General features: G+C 37.4%; 1 protein-coding gene across 1 annotated transcript in view; it reads right to left on the bottom strand.

Moving 5' to 3' along the window:
• Nucleotides 1–19,063, bottom strand: part of plcl5 (phospholipase C like 5) — a 107,348-nt gene that overhangs the window by 50,622 nt on the left and 37,663 nt on the right. The window contains 1 exon segment of the mRNA XM_058768221.1: nucleotides 13,184–13,495. Within this exon segment, the coding sequence (XP_058624204.1) occupies nucleotides 13,184–13,495 (312 nt within the window).

Below are 19,063 nucleotides of genomic sequence, written 5' to 3' on the forward strand. Positions count from 1 at the left end.
CGCGATTGCGAACGGACATCGCACCAGGCCCCGCATCAGCTAAGGATGGCCCTGACAATGCATAAAAATTAAAGTAAAAATTACATTGTTGCGAATAAATAAAATTAAATATAATTTCTACTTTTGTGAAAAACTGCAGAAGTATGCCCCCTTTAGTTTAGTTTAGTTTAGCCTTTATTTTGATAGGACTGTTGGTAGACAGGATTCGAACTTGGGACACCCAAACCGCAATAGCACTACATGTCCATGTCCATGTGCTTCTCCTGAGGCTATTAGTACCGACAGAAATATAAACCTTTATTGAAAATATTGAGAAAAAAAAAAAAAAAAAAAAACTGTCAAAAGATTGGAAAATCTATTAAGATATCCAAACTCTAAATACTGTAGGTCTAGAATTGCCTACGCTTATCAACATTACACTGTGGAGGACAGAAAGAGAGAGACAATGATGCATGAAGTTGACAGCACATGCTTAGTCTCTCAGTGGCAGGATGTGTCACTGAGGTCAATATGTTTTGCAATTAGAAATAAAAGCACTGATGGAATGGTGGAATGGTGACCAGTCACTGCCCCCTCATCTTCCAGCTTTAGGCCTATATGAGGCCAGTGGTTCTAGCGGTTTAGTTGAATTTAACCTCTCAATAGCACAAATACTGTATATAAGGAATAAAAAAAATGCTACTTTTTAATATATATAGTTTTTAACATTTAAGATAAAAAGGTTTCATGTTTGACAAGTTACATTTAGATCATCATCTAACGCTCCTTTGAAGTTAATCTTTAAACTCATTAATAAATTAATGACACTGTCAAATGTAATCTTTAGCAAATATCAAAATGAATATTGATTTTTCATACTGTGCAATGTTATGATTCTTAAATGTATTTGTAGCTCTTAAAATGGCTGGTTTTAGCTTTTAGTGTTTTATTATTCAGACAAAATATATATCAATTTGAATATTGCCCATTTGTCAATTATCCATATGAGCCAAATCATTGCATTCTTACATAAAATTAATACAAAACGACTTCACAGACGTCAGCTTTCATTGAAAGTATTCTGAAACAACTGCATGTGAGCTGTAATCTGAATAATTTAACTACGAACAGCACCAAAAGCCAACTGGAAGCACAGAGCTCTGCACTGTCAGCATGAGGAAAGTTCCAGAAACCTGCGGCTGATCTGCTTACAGTATCCTGCCCCTCAGGTAGTGGACTGTGGAGGGTCTCTCAGAGAATTTTTAGGAACAGTCTTGAGATCAGTACTGGCATAGTTTACCTCCAGATTCCAATCCTATACAGAATAATAACACTGCACTGCTGGAGAAAGACACACACACAGGGCTCACAGCACAGGATCTCAGCAAAAACCTTAAGCAACAGATTGAATCGACATGACAGCCAAAAACAAGGATGCTATTTCCATTTGCACATGACCAAATCCTACACACAATGTGTCTACATGCACACAAACACACCGTATACGCCTCCTCCACTTTCATGGCACTAGTTGCCATCGTATCGAAGCCATCTGTGTACCAGCAGTACTGGCACCTTGAGTAGAGAGAAAGCTGGGATAGAGTTGGCTCTGCTATGGCAGCTAAGCACCATGCTTATCTACAGGCCATTATAATACCAAAGACTCATTTACAACTCCTGCACTGTAAAGCAAACAACCAAAGGGAAAGCTGACAGGCTTTATAAGGTGTTAAAGGCATTATTTAGCAAGATTTTTTCTAGCGATCAAGCAAATTGGCGGTCATCAAGTCGTGGTGTTGTTGGTTACTAGAAGGCGTCAGTTCACAATAATAGTATGCAACTGAGAGAGAGAGATAGATTACACATGTGACCCTGGACCACAAAACCAGTCATAAGTAGCACAGGTATATTTGTAGCAATAGCCAAAAATACATTGTATGGGTCAAAATTATCCATTTTTCTTTTATGCCAAAAATCATTAGGATATTAAGTAAAGATCATGTTCCATGAAGATATTTTGTAAATTTCCTTCCGTAAATATATCAAAACTTAATTTTTGATTAGTAAAATGCATTGCCAAGAACTTCATTTGGACAAATTTAAAGGCGATTTTTTCAATATTTTGATTTTTTTGCACCCTCAGATTCCAGATTTTCAAATAGTTGTATCTCAGCCAAATATTGTCCGATCCGAACAAACCATACATCAATGGAAAGCTTATTTATTCAGCTTTCAGAGATATCAATTTCGAAAAAATGGACCCTTATGAATGGTTTTGTGGTCCAGGGTCACATACATATTTGCACTATAGTGAAATGTTACTACAATTTAAAACAACTGATTTCTATTTAATTATACTTTTCAATATATTTTAAAATGTAATTTATTCCTGTGATGTCAAGCAGCCATTACTCCAGTATTCAGTGTCACACGATCCTTCAGAAATCATTCTAATATGCTGATTTGCTGCTCAAGAAACATTTCTTGTTATTATTGTGTTAGAAATGGCTGTGCTGCTTAATACTTTTGTATAAACCGTGATACTCTTCTTTCAGGATTCTCAAGTTCAAAAGCATTTATTTGAAATAGAAATCTTCTATCTTTACTATCACTTTTGATAAATGTAATGCATCCTTGCTGAGTAAATGTATCAATTTCTTTAAAACACACATATATGTAGCACTGCCAATCTTTTTTTCTCATAAAACTTTCAATATTTAGAATTTTAAAATATTTCCATGCTCCTGCTTAGGTTTATGTGTTTTTGCTCGTTTCTTGGTTGCATGCTGCCTTGTTTCGAGGAGTTTTGAAGTTTGATCCACCTTCAGGTGTTTTTTTAATCTCATTAGTTGTTTACTGCTCTGGCGGATGTCTTTTTTTAGTTCAAATAAACTGAGCAAAACTAGACTGGACTGTTTTGGGAAACATTTACATAACAGCAGAACAACTGAGTATGATCGTTCGTCACACAGCCTGCAAACACAGGGAGGACAGGGCAAATTTATTACTAATAAAACCACTTGTAATAAAACATAAAAATCTTGATGTCTACTGTGGTATATAAGTAGACACAGTGCTTTATTACTAACGTGGGAACATGCAGTGCTCTCTATAGCACAGTGCCAGCTACAACATATAGTAGCACATACATAAACAGGGAACTCATGTTGAGGTTGTCAAGTTGGTAGACTGTGATTGATCATCCTGACCCAACCTCAGTCATGACAACTCACATTAAAAACCATCTGCAGGTCTGTTCTGAGATCAGTCTTCCCATCACAACCTCATTCACTAGCTGCTCAGTCTGAATCTGAGCCAGACGCCTGGCTGAGAGGGTTGGCGTACTGTCAAGATTGTGACTTCGGGACTTTTAAAGAGTGTTTGAGTGTTCCCGCTGTTCTTTACTCTACCCTGTGGGAACAAGTGTCTTTAGGGTGCCGAGCCAAGAGTCTAGCACAGCAAAGACAAACGCACCCTGCAGCTACTGATCTAACTGCAGTCAGAATTCAGCCACATGTGTGTATGCATGTTGGGTAATCAGTTAAGGGTAAATAACTATAGATCCATGCAAGTTAAGACTGTCTGCTAAATTTTTTCTTTGTTCCTCAGAACACAGTCATAAGAGTTTGGAACAAGTAAATGATCACAGCTTTCATTTTTGGGTGAACTATCCCTTTAATCAGGGTTCCAGACTAAAAAAATTACTAGTAGGGAGTAATTGGCTCTGAACATGAAATATTTAGGAGCCAAATGCCTTTAGTTGCCAAATGCAGTGATTCACTTTGAACCAGACATGAGCAAGTTTGAGGCTGTTTTGTGAATCTTTCTGAGCAGTTCACTGACTCAGTCAGTCCGATTCAAAGCGCTAACTCACAAGCAAGTTTTGGGAATCTTTCTGACTGATTTGTTAAAAAGAACCAGTTCATTAGATTCATTTGTTCAAATCAGACACCTGCTGTGTTCATGCAATTGGAAAACACTGGCATGTGCTCTAAACATTAATGCCACCTTACACGATCACACATAGCAAGAAGATAGTACATTATGTTTTATTTTTTTATTCATTTTTGCATTTGCATCAGTTTTATTCCCTGCTTTAATTTTTCTGCAGTAATATGACTTCCAAGAACATGAGTAAATGACAGAGTTTCCATTTTTGTGTGAACTATGCCTTGGCTAACTATATCGTGGCTTCAGGCTTAAAAAAATGACTAGAGAGCAATTGACTCAGAACATAAAATATTTAGGAGCCAAAATCCTTTAGTTGTCACACACAGTGATTCATTTTGAAACGGACATAACTAAAAAATGACTCAAGGTTCAGAAAGGGAGTCAGTTATGAACTAAGCGACAGCTCTGAGCAATTCACTGAATTCACAAGCAACTTTTGAGTTTTGTTTTGTAAATCTTTCCGACTGACGCAGTTTTTCAAAACATATATAGTGGCTTGAGTTGTGTTCACACAATAAGGAAGCACTGACATGCATCAAACCAATATGTAATTAACAGCACCTCTTGAAATCATCAACAGCAAAACATTATTGCTGAAAATGTTTATTTTTGTTGTATTTTTCAACCATTTTAATCACGGTCCAGATCCCTCTTTAAACATTTAGAAAATAATATAACTTACAAGAACATGAGGGGTAGTAAATCCACTTTGGGGTGAACTACTGTTTTAATGTTTCTGTTAAGCAGTGATGTGATTTTCAAGAACCATCTACAATGTAAATGAAGACATAAATAAAACATAGCTCTACAAGTAGCCAACGGGCAAAGATGCATTGATTTCCCATGCATGTGACAACCACAAACACATTCAGTGCTGAAACATGACTTGCAATGTGCTGATAACTACTCTCATTTCCTGTTTTTTTTTTTTCTTTTTGAAAGCCAGCCAACTTCCTCCATGCTTCATGCACTCCTCATCCAGGCAAGACTTAATCATGTGACAGAATGACGGGGACGAAATGAGAGAAAATGCAGATGCACTGAGCAGTCAAAGTAAACAAACCAATCAGACGGAACATTAGCAGGGTTTTAATGAAAGAGGATAAATCTGCTCCCTTTCTAGGGACTCTGTCTGTCATCATGTTCTCTCACTATTTACTGACACCTGACTTTCTGCTCACAAAACTTGATGGATGGACATAATTATGCATGCATGTATACGATGTATGATTCTCTGATTGAAAAACAACCCTATAACCACACTTACAACATAGACAATGGTCTTTTTTGTGAGACAGTTTGCTGAACTAATCAGTTTCATCTATTTTTGATAATCTAATGCACCTGAATCTGAACCTGAATCTTCATGACTGGAATGCATTTGTCAGCCAACAGTGATGAAATCCCACTGTCTCCTTCTATGTGAAACCCAGTCCTCATGAGCCCAGTTGGCTGGTTGAGGAGATGACAGATGTGTGGTCAGTCCAATAGTCTTACAATAGATGTAAACAGTCCCTGCCTTTTCAGTGAAGTCAATGCGGTCATTTGTAGCATGTGATATACTGAGCTTCACACAGAGGATCAGAGTCGATGAAAAAGTGCCACAAACTGGGCCTGCAGCCAGCTGCCTTACCTGCTGCCAGGAGGGGCAGGCAAAAAGAGGACAGGCTAAGAATGAGGGAAAAACGGGTTTCTTGAATTACCTTTCAGTCGTGTATGCATGAAATAAGCGCACAATGATCGGTTTACACCGGAGAGAGCAGATATCTCATCTACTTGCCTTCCTAAGAAACAAAGATGGGAACACAGATGAGAACAGAAAGAAAGCATGCGGGACGGGGTGTAAAATAGCTCTAAGTGCTCATGCTGTTAAATGAACCTCCTGAGCAGCTTCAAATTAGGGCTAAATTGCTCTACAAGAACCTCAAGATCACCTTAAATAAATTCAAAACCACAGCTGCATACTGTATTACTTTGCATACTATCCATACTGTCATACACAAGATTAAAAAAATGTCTTGTGTACTGTCTTAAAGGGACAGTTCACCAAAAAATAAAAATTCTGTCATTAATTACCCACCCTCATGTCATTCCAAACCCGTAAGACCTTCGTTCATCTTTGAAACACACTTTTTTTTTTTTTGTTGATGAAATCCGAGAGCTTTCTGTCCCTCCATAGACAGCAAGGGAACTACTACGTTCAAGGACAAGAAAGGTAGTAAGGACATCGATAAAATAGTGTGACAGTGGTTCAACCTTAATTTTATGAAGCTGCAAGAATACTTTTAGTGCGCAAAGAAAACAAAAATAACGACTTTATTCAACAATACCTTCTCTTCTGTGTCCGTCTTTGACATGCATTAACAAAGTGCCTTACTATGTTTCTGGGCCTTGAATGTGTGGCGCTGTCTTTGGAGGGTCTGAAAGCTCTCATATTTCATCAAAAATATCTTAATTTGTGTTCCCAAAAAAATAAATGAGGGTCTTATGGATTTGGAAAAACATGAGGGTGAGTAATTAATGACAAAATTTTCATTTTTGGGTGAACTATCCCTTTAAATCATCGTATACTGAATATATACTAAAGATTGCTTGTATATTATAACGCATGCATTTGTCTTAATACTGTGCCTATAACAATGTTGTGATGCCTAAATTCACTTGTAGCGTTTAAAATGACTGATTTTAGCTTTATTTTTAATGTATTTAGACAAAAATTTTATTTAATTTAATATCGGCCATAACATGAAATGAATTATCGCTGGTTTGATGGTTTCAGTGTGGATCAGCAGCTTGAATAGCTGAGACTATGAGACTGGCTAGACCACCAAAGGACCACTTAAGGTTGATTTAAGTCTGGTTTTGTAAGCTGTGAAGTGGCTTTGTTTTGGCATGATGCTAGTTCTCCAGAACAACATCTAACACACACCAGATGCAAATGCATTATGAGTGAGAAAAACAGTGTCATTGGAAGGCTATCTCACGCTCTTGCTCCAGCTAGATTCGTATCCAGTTTCATCACAGCCTCACTGGCTTCTGGGATACTAGACTGAATGTATAGCTTTTGGATGACAGAGCCACTTCCTGAGAGGGGGGTGAGGGGAAACACACTTCGTGGGGGGAGGTGAGAGGAGAAGGAGAGAAAGAAAGAAGGGTCCCAGCCACAATCTGGTACACATGAGGTCATTTCTGGGAAAAGGGAGAGAAAGTATGCCCAGATTTCGCACCATGAACAACAGACTCACAGATGCACTTTGTCTGTCTCTCTCTTTCAAAAAAAAAAACAAAAACAAAAACTGGCACGCTGATGATACATAAAAGAGAAACATGTAAGAACAGAATATTAAACAGTGACTGGACAGTGGATGCACAACGTAGCTCGACCTTATCATGACATTTTACGTATAAATTTTAAATATACAGTACAGTAAATGTATGGAATGTAGGATTTTATGTATATTATGTTCACAAATGTTGCATTTATTTGATTAAAATACAGTGAAAACAGTATTGTGAAATACTATTACAATTTAAAATAACTGTTTTCTATCACAATATATTTTAAAATGTAATTTATTCCCGTGATGGCAAAGCTGAGTTTTAGCAGCCATTAACATTACATGATCCTTCAGAAATCATTCTTATAGGCTGATCTGTTGCTCAAGAATCATTTTATTATTATCAATGTTGTGCTGCTTAATATCTTTGTGTAAACCATGAAATAGAACCATGAAAAGAATGTTCAAAAGAAACAGCGTTTATTTGAAATAGAAATCTTTTGTAACATTTTAAAAGTCTTTCACTTTTGATCAATTTAATGATTCTTTGTCAGTTTTATTTAAAACATCTCACATATGCACCGCTTTTGAATGGTAGTGCGTATATAAAAATATTTTATAAGTTAGACTATTTTTTAATTTTAAGTATAAGTATATTCCATGTAGAGGTCAAAGATTCTGCATGCATAATAATTTAAAAAGAATGAGAAAAATCAGTTTATAAAGAATTTGATGGAATACACTGTATGTCAGTTGCCTTTTTATATACACATATTCATGCACACACACACATACCCACACCCAATTATGCACACATACACACTGACAGGGCTCTGCTGCTGTCCAAGGTTCAGGTGTTATGTAACACTGACAAGTGAATACGTCCCTCTGGCAACTTTTGGGGGCCTGGTGACAGCAAAATGTAATTGTGGGCAACCGGGCCATTACCACTGAGACACACATACTGTATCCTCAACACACGGACTTCAAAACCTGCACGCTGATAATGATAACTAATAAAGACTAATATAGAGATCCCTCAAACATTAAATATGTTTGATCATGGAAATCCATGACTAGACGAAGCTTCACGCACTCGCAGGAAGCCTGAGTGCATTTGATTTCTCCACTAAAGCGTATGTGTGAACTCTAGAGACCAGTGACCCAGATTCCCAGCATACTCTTATTTGGCATCTATGCATGCGTCTTCCAAATGTCACTTTCATATGGACTCTTTACCTACAATGAACATTAATAGAGACAGCGTAACAACACTGAAGTCAAAACCCATTATACCCAGAGCAGACAAGGTGGTACTCTGCACAAATTAGCTTAGCGGAAGCCTGCATGAGGCAGCATTATCACACGCTGTCTCACATGTTGTATGGCCCCACTGACCACCTCAGCAAACTCGTGTCAGAATCAGCCGAGGGCGATTTTTCCAAAGCGCATATTCCTCCAGCCATTCTAATCTCCAAACCTCCAGACGGCCAACCTGAGCATTTCTCCCCAGATGAGACCAAAAGGAGAGATGTCTATGGCCCAAATCCATTACCACACTGAAGAAAATCAATGATGCAGCATGGATTTGAGTGGACTGTTTATACCAGCAGTGCATTTATTCTCAGAACTGGAATTTTGTCAAAAGTGTAAATGGAAACACACAAAAGAGTGAAAGCATAATTATACCAAACACACTACAAAATAAATAAATAAATAAATAAAACTAAAACTATTAAAACATTTTGTTAATTGAAATAAAGCTGAAATAACCAAAACATAAATAATACATGAAAAACGTAAACTAAATAAAGATTTTGAAACGCTGCCTTGGTAACTAACTGAAATACATTGAAGCACTAAAATGACTGGAAATAAATAAAAAATAAAACTAATTAAAAACAAACAAAACCCAAATACTAAAAAAATAGAAAAATATTAAATTACAGCTAATTCAAGATGTTAATAAAAATATAATGTTTAAATAAAATTAAACTAACACTGAAGCACACAATACATTTGTGATAAATAAACAAACAAACAAACAAATCAAAGATTTGGAAGAATGTGGAGAGAATTTTCATACAGATATGATATGATATGAACTCTGAGCTTGGCGAGTGTGTTGCATTTTTAAGATCTTTTCTGAAACTCTAGAGTAGACACTTGTGAAATTATGAGGGAACATTTTCTGAAGACAAAACTCTGGAAACATGAGATGCCAGCAAAGCTCTCCATTTATTCTCATTGCTGCACAGGAGACACAATTGAGACATTAGAAACATTTGTGATTTTCCTACCTATAGGAAGTGTATGTACAGGTACATTAGCACATGTCAACAAATTAAACTACAGCCTAAAGCTGTTATACAGTAATAAGCCAGTCACTTATCAATGTCATAATTAATGTCTGCTCGACACAACTCAATTACATAAACACTAGGTGTGCGATTTATAATAACATAATCAGAAAATGTCACATTTGTTAGTACGCCGTGGCCTGACTTCACCTGTTTTTTCCTAATATGCAGAGGCGTGCACGTTGCTACCGAGTCTAGATATTTTTCCATTTGTCAATGACATTTGCTCGGTTTAACAGCATCTGATTTGATTAAACGCTCCTGTGTTCACTCAACCAAACGCACAACAACCCACATGCAACCCTTTCCCTTTCACTTTCTCCCTTTTGCTGTGTAGTATTGATAAAAATCACCCACCGCTATTCTCTGGGTGGAGATATAAACTCATAAGCAAGACGGTAAATTGATTACTAACAGAAATTTCATGAATGCAAGTTTTTTGAACAGTGACTTAACAGAAGCATGACACATTTGTGACTGACACCTTAGCTTAGAGATTTATAGCTGTTAATCAAAGTACTCAAATGTATACTGTAAAAACACTGCATATTCTTTACTGTGTGAATTAAATAAATATTTCTTCTTATGAAAGTTACAAAAGTGATTTAGTCAAGAGCAGTGAGATATTTTCTCTCTCTTGTTGTTTGATTAACATGAAAGACAGACAGCAGGAATATTAGACTACTGCCACTTTAAGAGCTGCCCGGATCCAATATACTTCTACACGTGTGTTTTCTTTCTCAGCTGTTTGCTTTCACTTAAGACCTGAATTACTGTGTTTACGAGGATACTTGTAAAAACAGGCATTTTGACCATTCAAAGCCTATAAAGTGGCAAAAATAACTCAGTTCAGTACTCCCGCACTCTATGAGCACCGTCTTCGCAAAATGATTTCTCTTTCGCTGCTGATTGTGTTTAAAATCGGCTTGTTTTTAAACAGAAATGCTTTAAAATGCATGGAAAAGATAACAATTTTCGTGACCCATGTAGAACAGCAACGTTGCATGAGCATGTAACTGCAATAGAGACAATAGTCCAAAATCTCTATCGGTTGACAAATTTCTAGCGGTTAACCGTGCCCACCCCTAGGGAAGTTCATCACAACTATAACAGTAACAACACAGAAGAATGATATTGTTGGAATCACTATCAATCATTTTTTCCAGCTAATGAATGAATGAGATGACAAAACGGCAGCACAAAACAGAACAATAGGCTAGCATGCTGGTGTGGATGCAACTATAGTTACTGGCGTGAACAGGCCTTTAGTCAAGATAACTGCCCTTAAAGGTTATAGTAGCCTAATCCCATCTTACTAGTAAGGTCAAAGCAAAAGCCTTGGACTTAAAAATACAAGAAGGACAGACTCAGAGCACAGGTGAGGAGAAGGAAAGCTGGAAAGTGAGCCAGATTTTGTGCTCTGGATTGCATTGGCCCTGGGCAGTTTGACTGAGGGATCTGTTGTAGCAAGTTTAACTAACAGAGTTTTAGCTGAGTACAAGGTGCTGCTAGACGGTCACTTTTTAACATCTCAATAACAGATCACGCACTGCACGAAAGCGTATTTCATGATACCTGCGCTCTCTGCAACCTATAATCACAGATGGAAAATCATCTGCAAATGAGGGACGAAATAGGTCTGACAAAGAGAATTCGTGATATTCCTGAGCAAAACAGCACAGTCAAACCAAGCCCCTTGACAGCTAGTCGATTTCTAACAACTGGGTAATGGAGATTCAAGTATACGAAAGTTGATTCCCTATATAATGACACTGAGATTCTCTTTAACGTTTGTCTTGAGCAAATACAGAATGCTTGTTTACTTCCAGTCTGCTAAATCTTCTACACAAGCACCACAAATACGTACAACCAAGTCTACTTTGAGTGCTCAGATGTCAGCACGTAGAGTGTTTCGCTCGTTTCTCTGTCGTACTGGTCCTCTCGTGGGTGCCAAGACACCCACACAGTCACATAGGAATTCAATAAAGTAAGGGAATGGGAGCATAGCATGCTGTTTTGTGTCAGTTGCTAAGCAAAGTGAATCAACCCAATGACAATTTTGACGTTCGGCTCCTGGTTCATCTCAGACAGCAGCACTGACCCACAACGACACAGAGGAAAACAGCCCCTGCTTTAAAACGTAAGGGGTGACGTAATTTTTTTGTACAGTATCTTGAGCTGTCCTCAAACTGTCTTAGTCTTTTCCCTTTTCCTCCTCCTATCTCTTCTTTGACCTAAGAACAATCTTTTGCTTGACAGGATAAGCAATTAATCAAAGTGCCTAAAAGGGTTGTTCTTTGAGAACTCAACCACTTCATCATCTATTGTTGACTCTGGTATCACATGTCATCTGATCAATCGTATAGATTTATTGACCCTAAGCCTTTCTTTTGTACCAACATTAAAATTCAACCAATTGTGTAGTTCAGACCCTCTCTATACTAAAACAAATAACTTTTCCACTTAAAACACCACTTGACAGCTGCCCTTCCAAACGTTGAGGTGCTTAAGGTTAGCTTAAGCGCACTGCACAGTCAGACGTCAGTAAAATAATAAAACACATTATTATCCAGGACTGTGACCAGGATGTGGGTCAAACAGTTACACTGATATACATTTGTACCCCTGCCTTCAAACATAATGTTGCAATTCTAATCTAAATGACTATATATAGACTATTACGTATATATATATATATATATATATATATATATATATATATATATATATTTATTTATTTATTTTTTCGCTTCCATACAAACATCATATCATACAAATTCATAGGAAATGACCACCTAATAAAATTGTTTCGCTTTTCCCATGAGATTGGGTTGGATAATCGATTATATATATATATATATATATATATATATACTGTATATAATCAATATTTACTGTTTTTATTATTTATTGTTTTAATAAATTATCGGTTCTTTAATATCGGGTCTACTGATAAGTGTTGTAGGAATTAACAAAGTGTTCATTGCTTAACCACTCTTTTCTCAACTGGAAACAACAGTACTCAAAAGTAAAGTAGCTTACTTATTTAAATGTTTTGTTTAACAATATAAAATAAAATTAGAAATTAATTGTGAAAAATGTATAACTTTTCACAGCCATTCTTTTTAAGTGATTTTAGGCTTAGATATAGGCTAACTTAGTCCTAGATAAATATTAACTTGCATAAATATAAATGGAACAAATAATAATTTAAACTAAGTGAAATATTTATAATGTATGTTTTATATGCTGCAGCCTAAGAATTATTTATTACTCAAAATAATCGTAAAAAAACTCAAATCTGCATATCTGTTATCTGATAATTAATTAAATTAATTTCTACAGGTATTGGCTGTAGAAAAAAAAAATGTTGGTCAAGATATTATTGGGCACAAGATGTCCATGAGATATTCCAAAATGTTCTAGATATACATCTCACTTGGTTTTGAGCCAGCATGTCACGAAACTGGGGAACACACACGAAACATACTACAAGAACAGTAGTGCAATGCTACATAATGTGTTTGCAGAGCAGTGGACGGCTGCATGGGCTTTTGCATCGCTGCAGAGCTCTGGAAGTCCTCAGTCAATAACAAAGTGATGACACTCACTCACCTTCATAATACCGCAAGGTGGATTCCCGGTGCCGGTGCACCTCTCTGCAGAGCTGTCGCGGTTCCGGGTGCCGATCCTCGGGCTGCTGTGTTCCCTGTACCGTCCGTTAGAGTACACCCCCTCGGCCCCGTACCCCGGGTGTCCAGCCGCCGACACGTCCAGGTATGTCTGGTAGGTTTCGCCGATGCTCAGCGCCGCCGCCGCCGCCACTGTGTCCCGGGTCGGAGTGGTCTCCTCGGAGGCGAGCTCGTAAAAGGGTCCCGCCACGGATTCAGAAGCCTGCGGCTCAGCCATCGTGCGCTCTGCCGTTAGCTACGCCAAAAAACTCACCATCGAAGTGAGTGCGCCTGTGATTTTAACAGCCCGCGGCGAGACAAACAGCCATCGAAGTCTCGTGCGTCTGTGTGAAACCGTAAAATCCATGAACAGAGAAGGCACCGCACGTTCTCCGCCAGCCGAGGAGGTGAATAGATTGTGCAGGCGGAGAGATTCAAACTCCCCTCTCCTCCCTCTCTCCCTCTCACCCCTCGTCGCCACTAGGAGAAAATAAAGCGCACAGATGGCGCTCGCGCCGTGGTCTGCCGGTGGGCATCCGTAACTACCGAGATAATACAGGGTTATGAGGGCCAATTAGCCTCGTTCTGTCCCTTGATTGCCAGACGCCCTGTAAGCAGTGATGGAAGGAGTGTCAGTTCGCGTGCCGTCACTTCGGTGCTGTCCCTCCAGCGTCTCTCTCATGCGTGACCCATCAAAGATGACTGAGGAGGATGCTTGTGACTGGATTAAAGGCACATTTGGAGAGTCAGGTCCTGCCACTTGATTTGCAAACTATCCCATCTCACTTAAACGGAACCACAAAGCCATAAACACGAGTAGATTTACATACACATGCTACTCTACGACTTCCAGCATGCCTGGAAAAGAGTGATAAACAAACACAATGCCTCCGCCTGGGGTACACGTAAGTACACCATGAAATTATCCAGTAATTGCCCCTTTTAAAGAGGCAGCCAGAGATGTTTTGGCTTATAAAGAAATGCCTAATTGCATGGGAAAATAAAGGACTACATAAAGTGTACTATAACTATAATTATAAAACTATAAAATTATCACAAGCCTTGTAAAGACAATGGCAGTCTGTAAAGTTGCAGGCACGTAAATTGTATTGCACTTTCAAAGCTTATATTTAATGGCGTCTCAGCTATAATTAGTTTATTTATTAAAACATCCCCCAAAAAAAAACCTCTTTAAGGGGCTATGTATGTATACACACACACACACACACACACACACACATAACAATTTTAAATAGATTATACAAAAAATATATTGTAAGTGGCCTAGAGGGTGCACAGGGTCATCACAAGGACAAAACACTGTCAGAGTAACGCATATGACACTACAGAATAATGCAATAAACATAAAATAAGAAATAAGAAAATGTAACACAAAGCACCCTAACTGATGCCAAAAGAAGAAACTAAATTATTTATATAATTTTTGAATAAAATCGAATCATATGTGATGTGTCACATAGGGATTTATGTGAATGTATACAGTATTATACATTAATTCATATTTTTTACTTGCAAAAGCAGTAAATTTTACATTGTTTTACAGTAAAATAATAATTTTTTACCATAGGCCTATAAGGTAACTTACAGTTTATCAATTAACAAGTTTTACTCTTGCATTTTTACAGTGCCGATATTTTAGTCTTGAGTGAATTTTAGGATAAATCCTTGAGTTCATACTCTAATTTTTAGATTGCAGACATCCGAGATTTTGTGACACTGTGTGTTTTTTTTTTGTTTCTTTATTCTTGCATATATGCTGATATATGCATTATATATTGGTTCATCCTCAGGCCTCTGAAACACTGTGGACTTTCATTTCACCTCTGCTGTCTTTACACAGAGGTAAGGTAAGGATAATCTCTGTCCCCTAACCTTGAACCTGACCTTCACACAAACCTTTCTGCATCTCTGCATATCAATAAAAAATTATTTCAACAAAAATGAAAATCCCAGACCCAACACACTTCTGCACATATAGGCAACTGTGTGCTCACAGACAAATAAAGAGGACAGACAGAAAGAGGGGAAATATTATACTGTCAAATTATATCCTCCAGAAAAGCCAAATCACATTAGCTGGTGATGGTATGATAGAAATCATATGCTCCTCTGCCCAAGCAGCCATTACAGCATGATTCATCACTTCCAGACTGCAGCAATCAAACGCCGAGCCGGGGCATTAAGGCCAGACAAGAGCAATATAACTCAGAACAAGGTCATTAACAGCTGACCAGAGTGCCATTGGCACATACTCCTACAAAACTGTATGGCACGTGACATAAGGTTTCAGCATTCAGGAGATCTGAAGTTCTCACGCTTTGGAAGATGATGCAAGGGTATCATTTATTTATTGTCAGACTAAGACATCGGGGTGATGGATGAGGAATTGCCTCAAGAACAAAAGCCCATAATTCCCTCAGCACAATCAGTTGATGCCATCAAAACACTGCCTGGAATCCATATCTGAGAAACTATTTTCTGGCCCGACGTCGGGTTTCCTTTCACAATGAAGCCCTTCTGTTCTAATAAGGCTGAAAAATGCTTTGGTTTCATCCACTTTTTTCTTTCTCTAGTTCTGAATGAGGACAGAGGCCTTGTCATGACCCCAAACCGTCCTTGCAGATGACGCTCCACCCCCACGATCATGAGCAGTGCTCTGATTCATTAGGCGTTCTGCAGTGATTTATTGAATGGTGTGGTTGTCTTGGTGTGAGACTACTGAAGAAAGGTTGATGAAGGGAGAAAAACAGGAAGTGTATGACATATAGACAGACCTCCACCCATTTCTGATGGGGAAAATGAGAGAGAAAACATTTCTTAGTACAGATTTTTCTCCAGCAGGCCACAGTTTTCAGAAAGACTTTATGAGCATAACTTTAGAAAGAGTAGAGAACATGTTGAGAGATCCATCAAAACTCATTAGAAGAGAGCAGGGTAATTGTAACAGTACTGTTTTTACCAATTTATTTAGAAAATGTTTAGTTTAAACCTTTGAAATCTCACACATCTTTGACACATTAGCAGTGATGCAATCCTTGTTATTTAAATTTGCTGCACAGTCAGTTTGGATACAATTAAACCAGAAGTACAAGAAGGACATGGTTGCATTCATAAAAACCTAAGCTGTGTAATTGTAGAGATGATAGGTGATAAAAGTAACAGTAATTTATTTATTATGTCAATAGTTGGCATGTGCACACTGCACATACTATTATTAGTACAAAATAAAACCCTAGATATATCTTAGGATAAAAGCACAGGCTTTAATAGTGACATCTCACTATTTGTAAACACACATCAAGTGAGGACAGCAAATGAAAACTCACCCTGTCTATTTTTTTAAATGCATGTTATGGATCTTATTGTGAACCTTTTCTTTTACATTTTTGACCTCACAGTGTTTAATAAAAATGCCATAACTGGATCTTCCAATGAAAATGGCAGACTGAAGGCTCATGTTCATCCACCAAGTTCATCCACAACATCTTAAAATGCATAGCACCAAGTTTTCACTATATTTGTGTTCCATCACATCTTTAATGTGGAAAATGTATGATGTACACAACAAATACACACTTTCTAAAGTGAAATCTAAAAATCTATATTCCTCATCCACAGCCTCATCACGCAACCGATACCAAATCAGGCCTAAAACATAGCTTTAGAATGGGAAATTACTGCTTAAAATGTCAAATTTTAATTATTGTTAAAAAATGTAAGCCATAAAATGAACAAATCACACAAAGAAGTTCTTGCTTAAAACAACTTATTTAAAAGTGCCTGACCAACTGAAATGATCGTTTTTTTGATGGAGGAGGAGGTAAAAGGCTGAACTGTCATGCTGTACACCTGATATATGGCCACACTTTCCACTATGAGTTAAGTTCTCAACAGTGTTGCTTTGTTTAGTGCTATACAGCACCTCTACTCAGCTCCATTCACTCATTTGAGTGAGACAGATAGGAAACAAAAGTGATAAAAAATTATCACTTTGATCTCTCTTTAGGCAAATCATATAGCCTATTAATTTCTTACCACAATAACATCTTGAGACAGGAAGTGAGCCATATTTCAGTTTTCCACCCTCCACTGATTCATAGCAAAACATCTCAACACAGACTCCACCCTGAACCCTCTATGCACAACACTAAACATTTACATATGACAAAAAAAAAAAAAAAACTTTCACAGGCTACAAAACAATTATAATATTAATTAAAAAAAATATATATATTATATTCATTTTAATGTAAACAGTTATTTCGAGATGTAGGTAGAGGTAAAAAAAATTACAATCAACACATTTATTTTGAAACTATTTTCTTGCAGTAGCCTATTTTAATTGATCAAATCTAAGAACTGTAGGCTACTACTGAAAAGCAAAAGTGTAAAAGAAAGTCAACGGCGTGTGAGAGTAAAGAGTATTACTTCCTGTCAGTGTCTGATCACAGAATGAGGAATCGAAAGCAGCACTGAAATTCTTCTCACTGATTTGACATTGCAAAACTCTGAGGAAATATATAACTCATCAGGGAGACGGCAGCACAAAGGAAAACAATTCAATCACCCGAAGCATTCTTCAAACACTATGCGATATTTTACATTTAGATATGAATTAAGTTCAATAGGTACAAGAATATGTAATCAGTGCACTGCTAGTAGAGAAGAGACGGCTACAGTGAAAACAAAAATTATCCAATTTTATCAGTTCACTCACATGTTGTGTTTCAGCGACATCTGCTGGTAAAAAAAAAAAAAGAATAAATTAATCTCGGTGACTAGGCAGACGGACAGTTTATAAAAATAAAATATTTCGGGAAAAAATGTTATGGTAATTCATGTTATGCATTATCCTTCTCTAAGCATACAATTTCTAAAATACATATATATATATATATATATATATATATATATATATATATACAGGTGCTGGTCATATAATTAGAATATCATCAAAAGTTGATTTATTTCACTAATTCCATTCAAAAAGTGAAACTTGTATATTATATTCATTCATTACACACAGACTGATATATTTCAAATGCTTATTTCTTTTAATTTTGATGATTAGAGCTTACAGCTCATGAAAGTCAAAAATCAGTATCTCAAAATATTAGAATATTACTTAAGACCAATACAAAGAAAGGATTTTAGAAATCTTGGCCAACTGAAAAGTATGAAAATGAAAAGTATGAGCATGTACAGCACTCAATACTTAGTTGGGGCTCCTTTGCCTGAATTACTGCAGCAATGCGGCGTGGCATGGAGTCGATCAGTCTGTGGCACTGCTCAGGTGTTATGAGAGCCCAGGTTGCTCTGATAGTGGCCTTCAGCTCATCTGCATTGTTGGGTCTGGTGTCTCTCATCTTCCTCTTGACAATACCCCATAGATTCTCTATGGGGTTCAGGTCAGGCGAGTTTGCTGGCCAATCAAGCACAGTAACACTATGGTCATTGAACCAGCTTTTGGTACCTTTGGCAGTGTGGGCAGGTGCCAAGTCCTGCTGGAAAATGAAATCAGCATCTCCATAAAGCTTGTCAACAGAAGGAAGCATGAAGTGCTCTAAAATTTCCTGGTAGATGGCTGCGTTGACTGTGGACATCAGAAAACACAGTGGACCAACACCAGCAGATGACATGGCAGCCCAAATCATCACTGACTGTGGAAACTTCACACTGGACTTCAAGCAACATGGATTCTGTGCCTCTCCACTCTTCCTCCAGACTCTGGGACCTTGATTTCCAAATGAAATGTAAAATTTACTTTCATCTGAAAAGAGGACTTTGGACCACTGAGCAACAG

This window comes from Onychostoma macrolepis, chromosome 03, assembly GCF_012432095.1.
Source record: "Onychostoma macrolepis isolate SWU-2019 chromosome 03, ASM1243209v1, whole genome shotgun sequence".
Classification (NCBI taxonomy): Eukaryota; Metazoa; Chordata; class Actinopteri; order Cypriniformes; family Cyprinidae; genus Onychostoma; species Onychostoma macrolepis.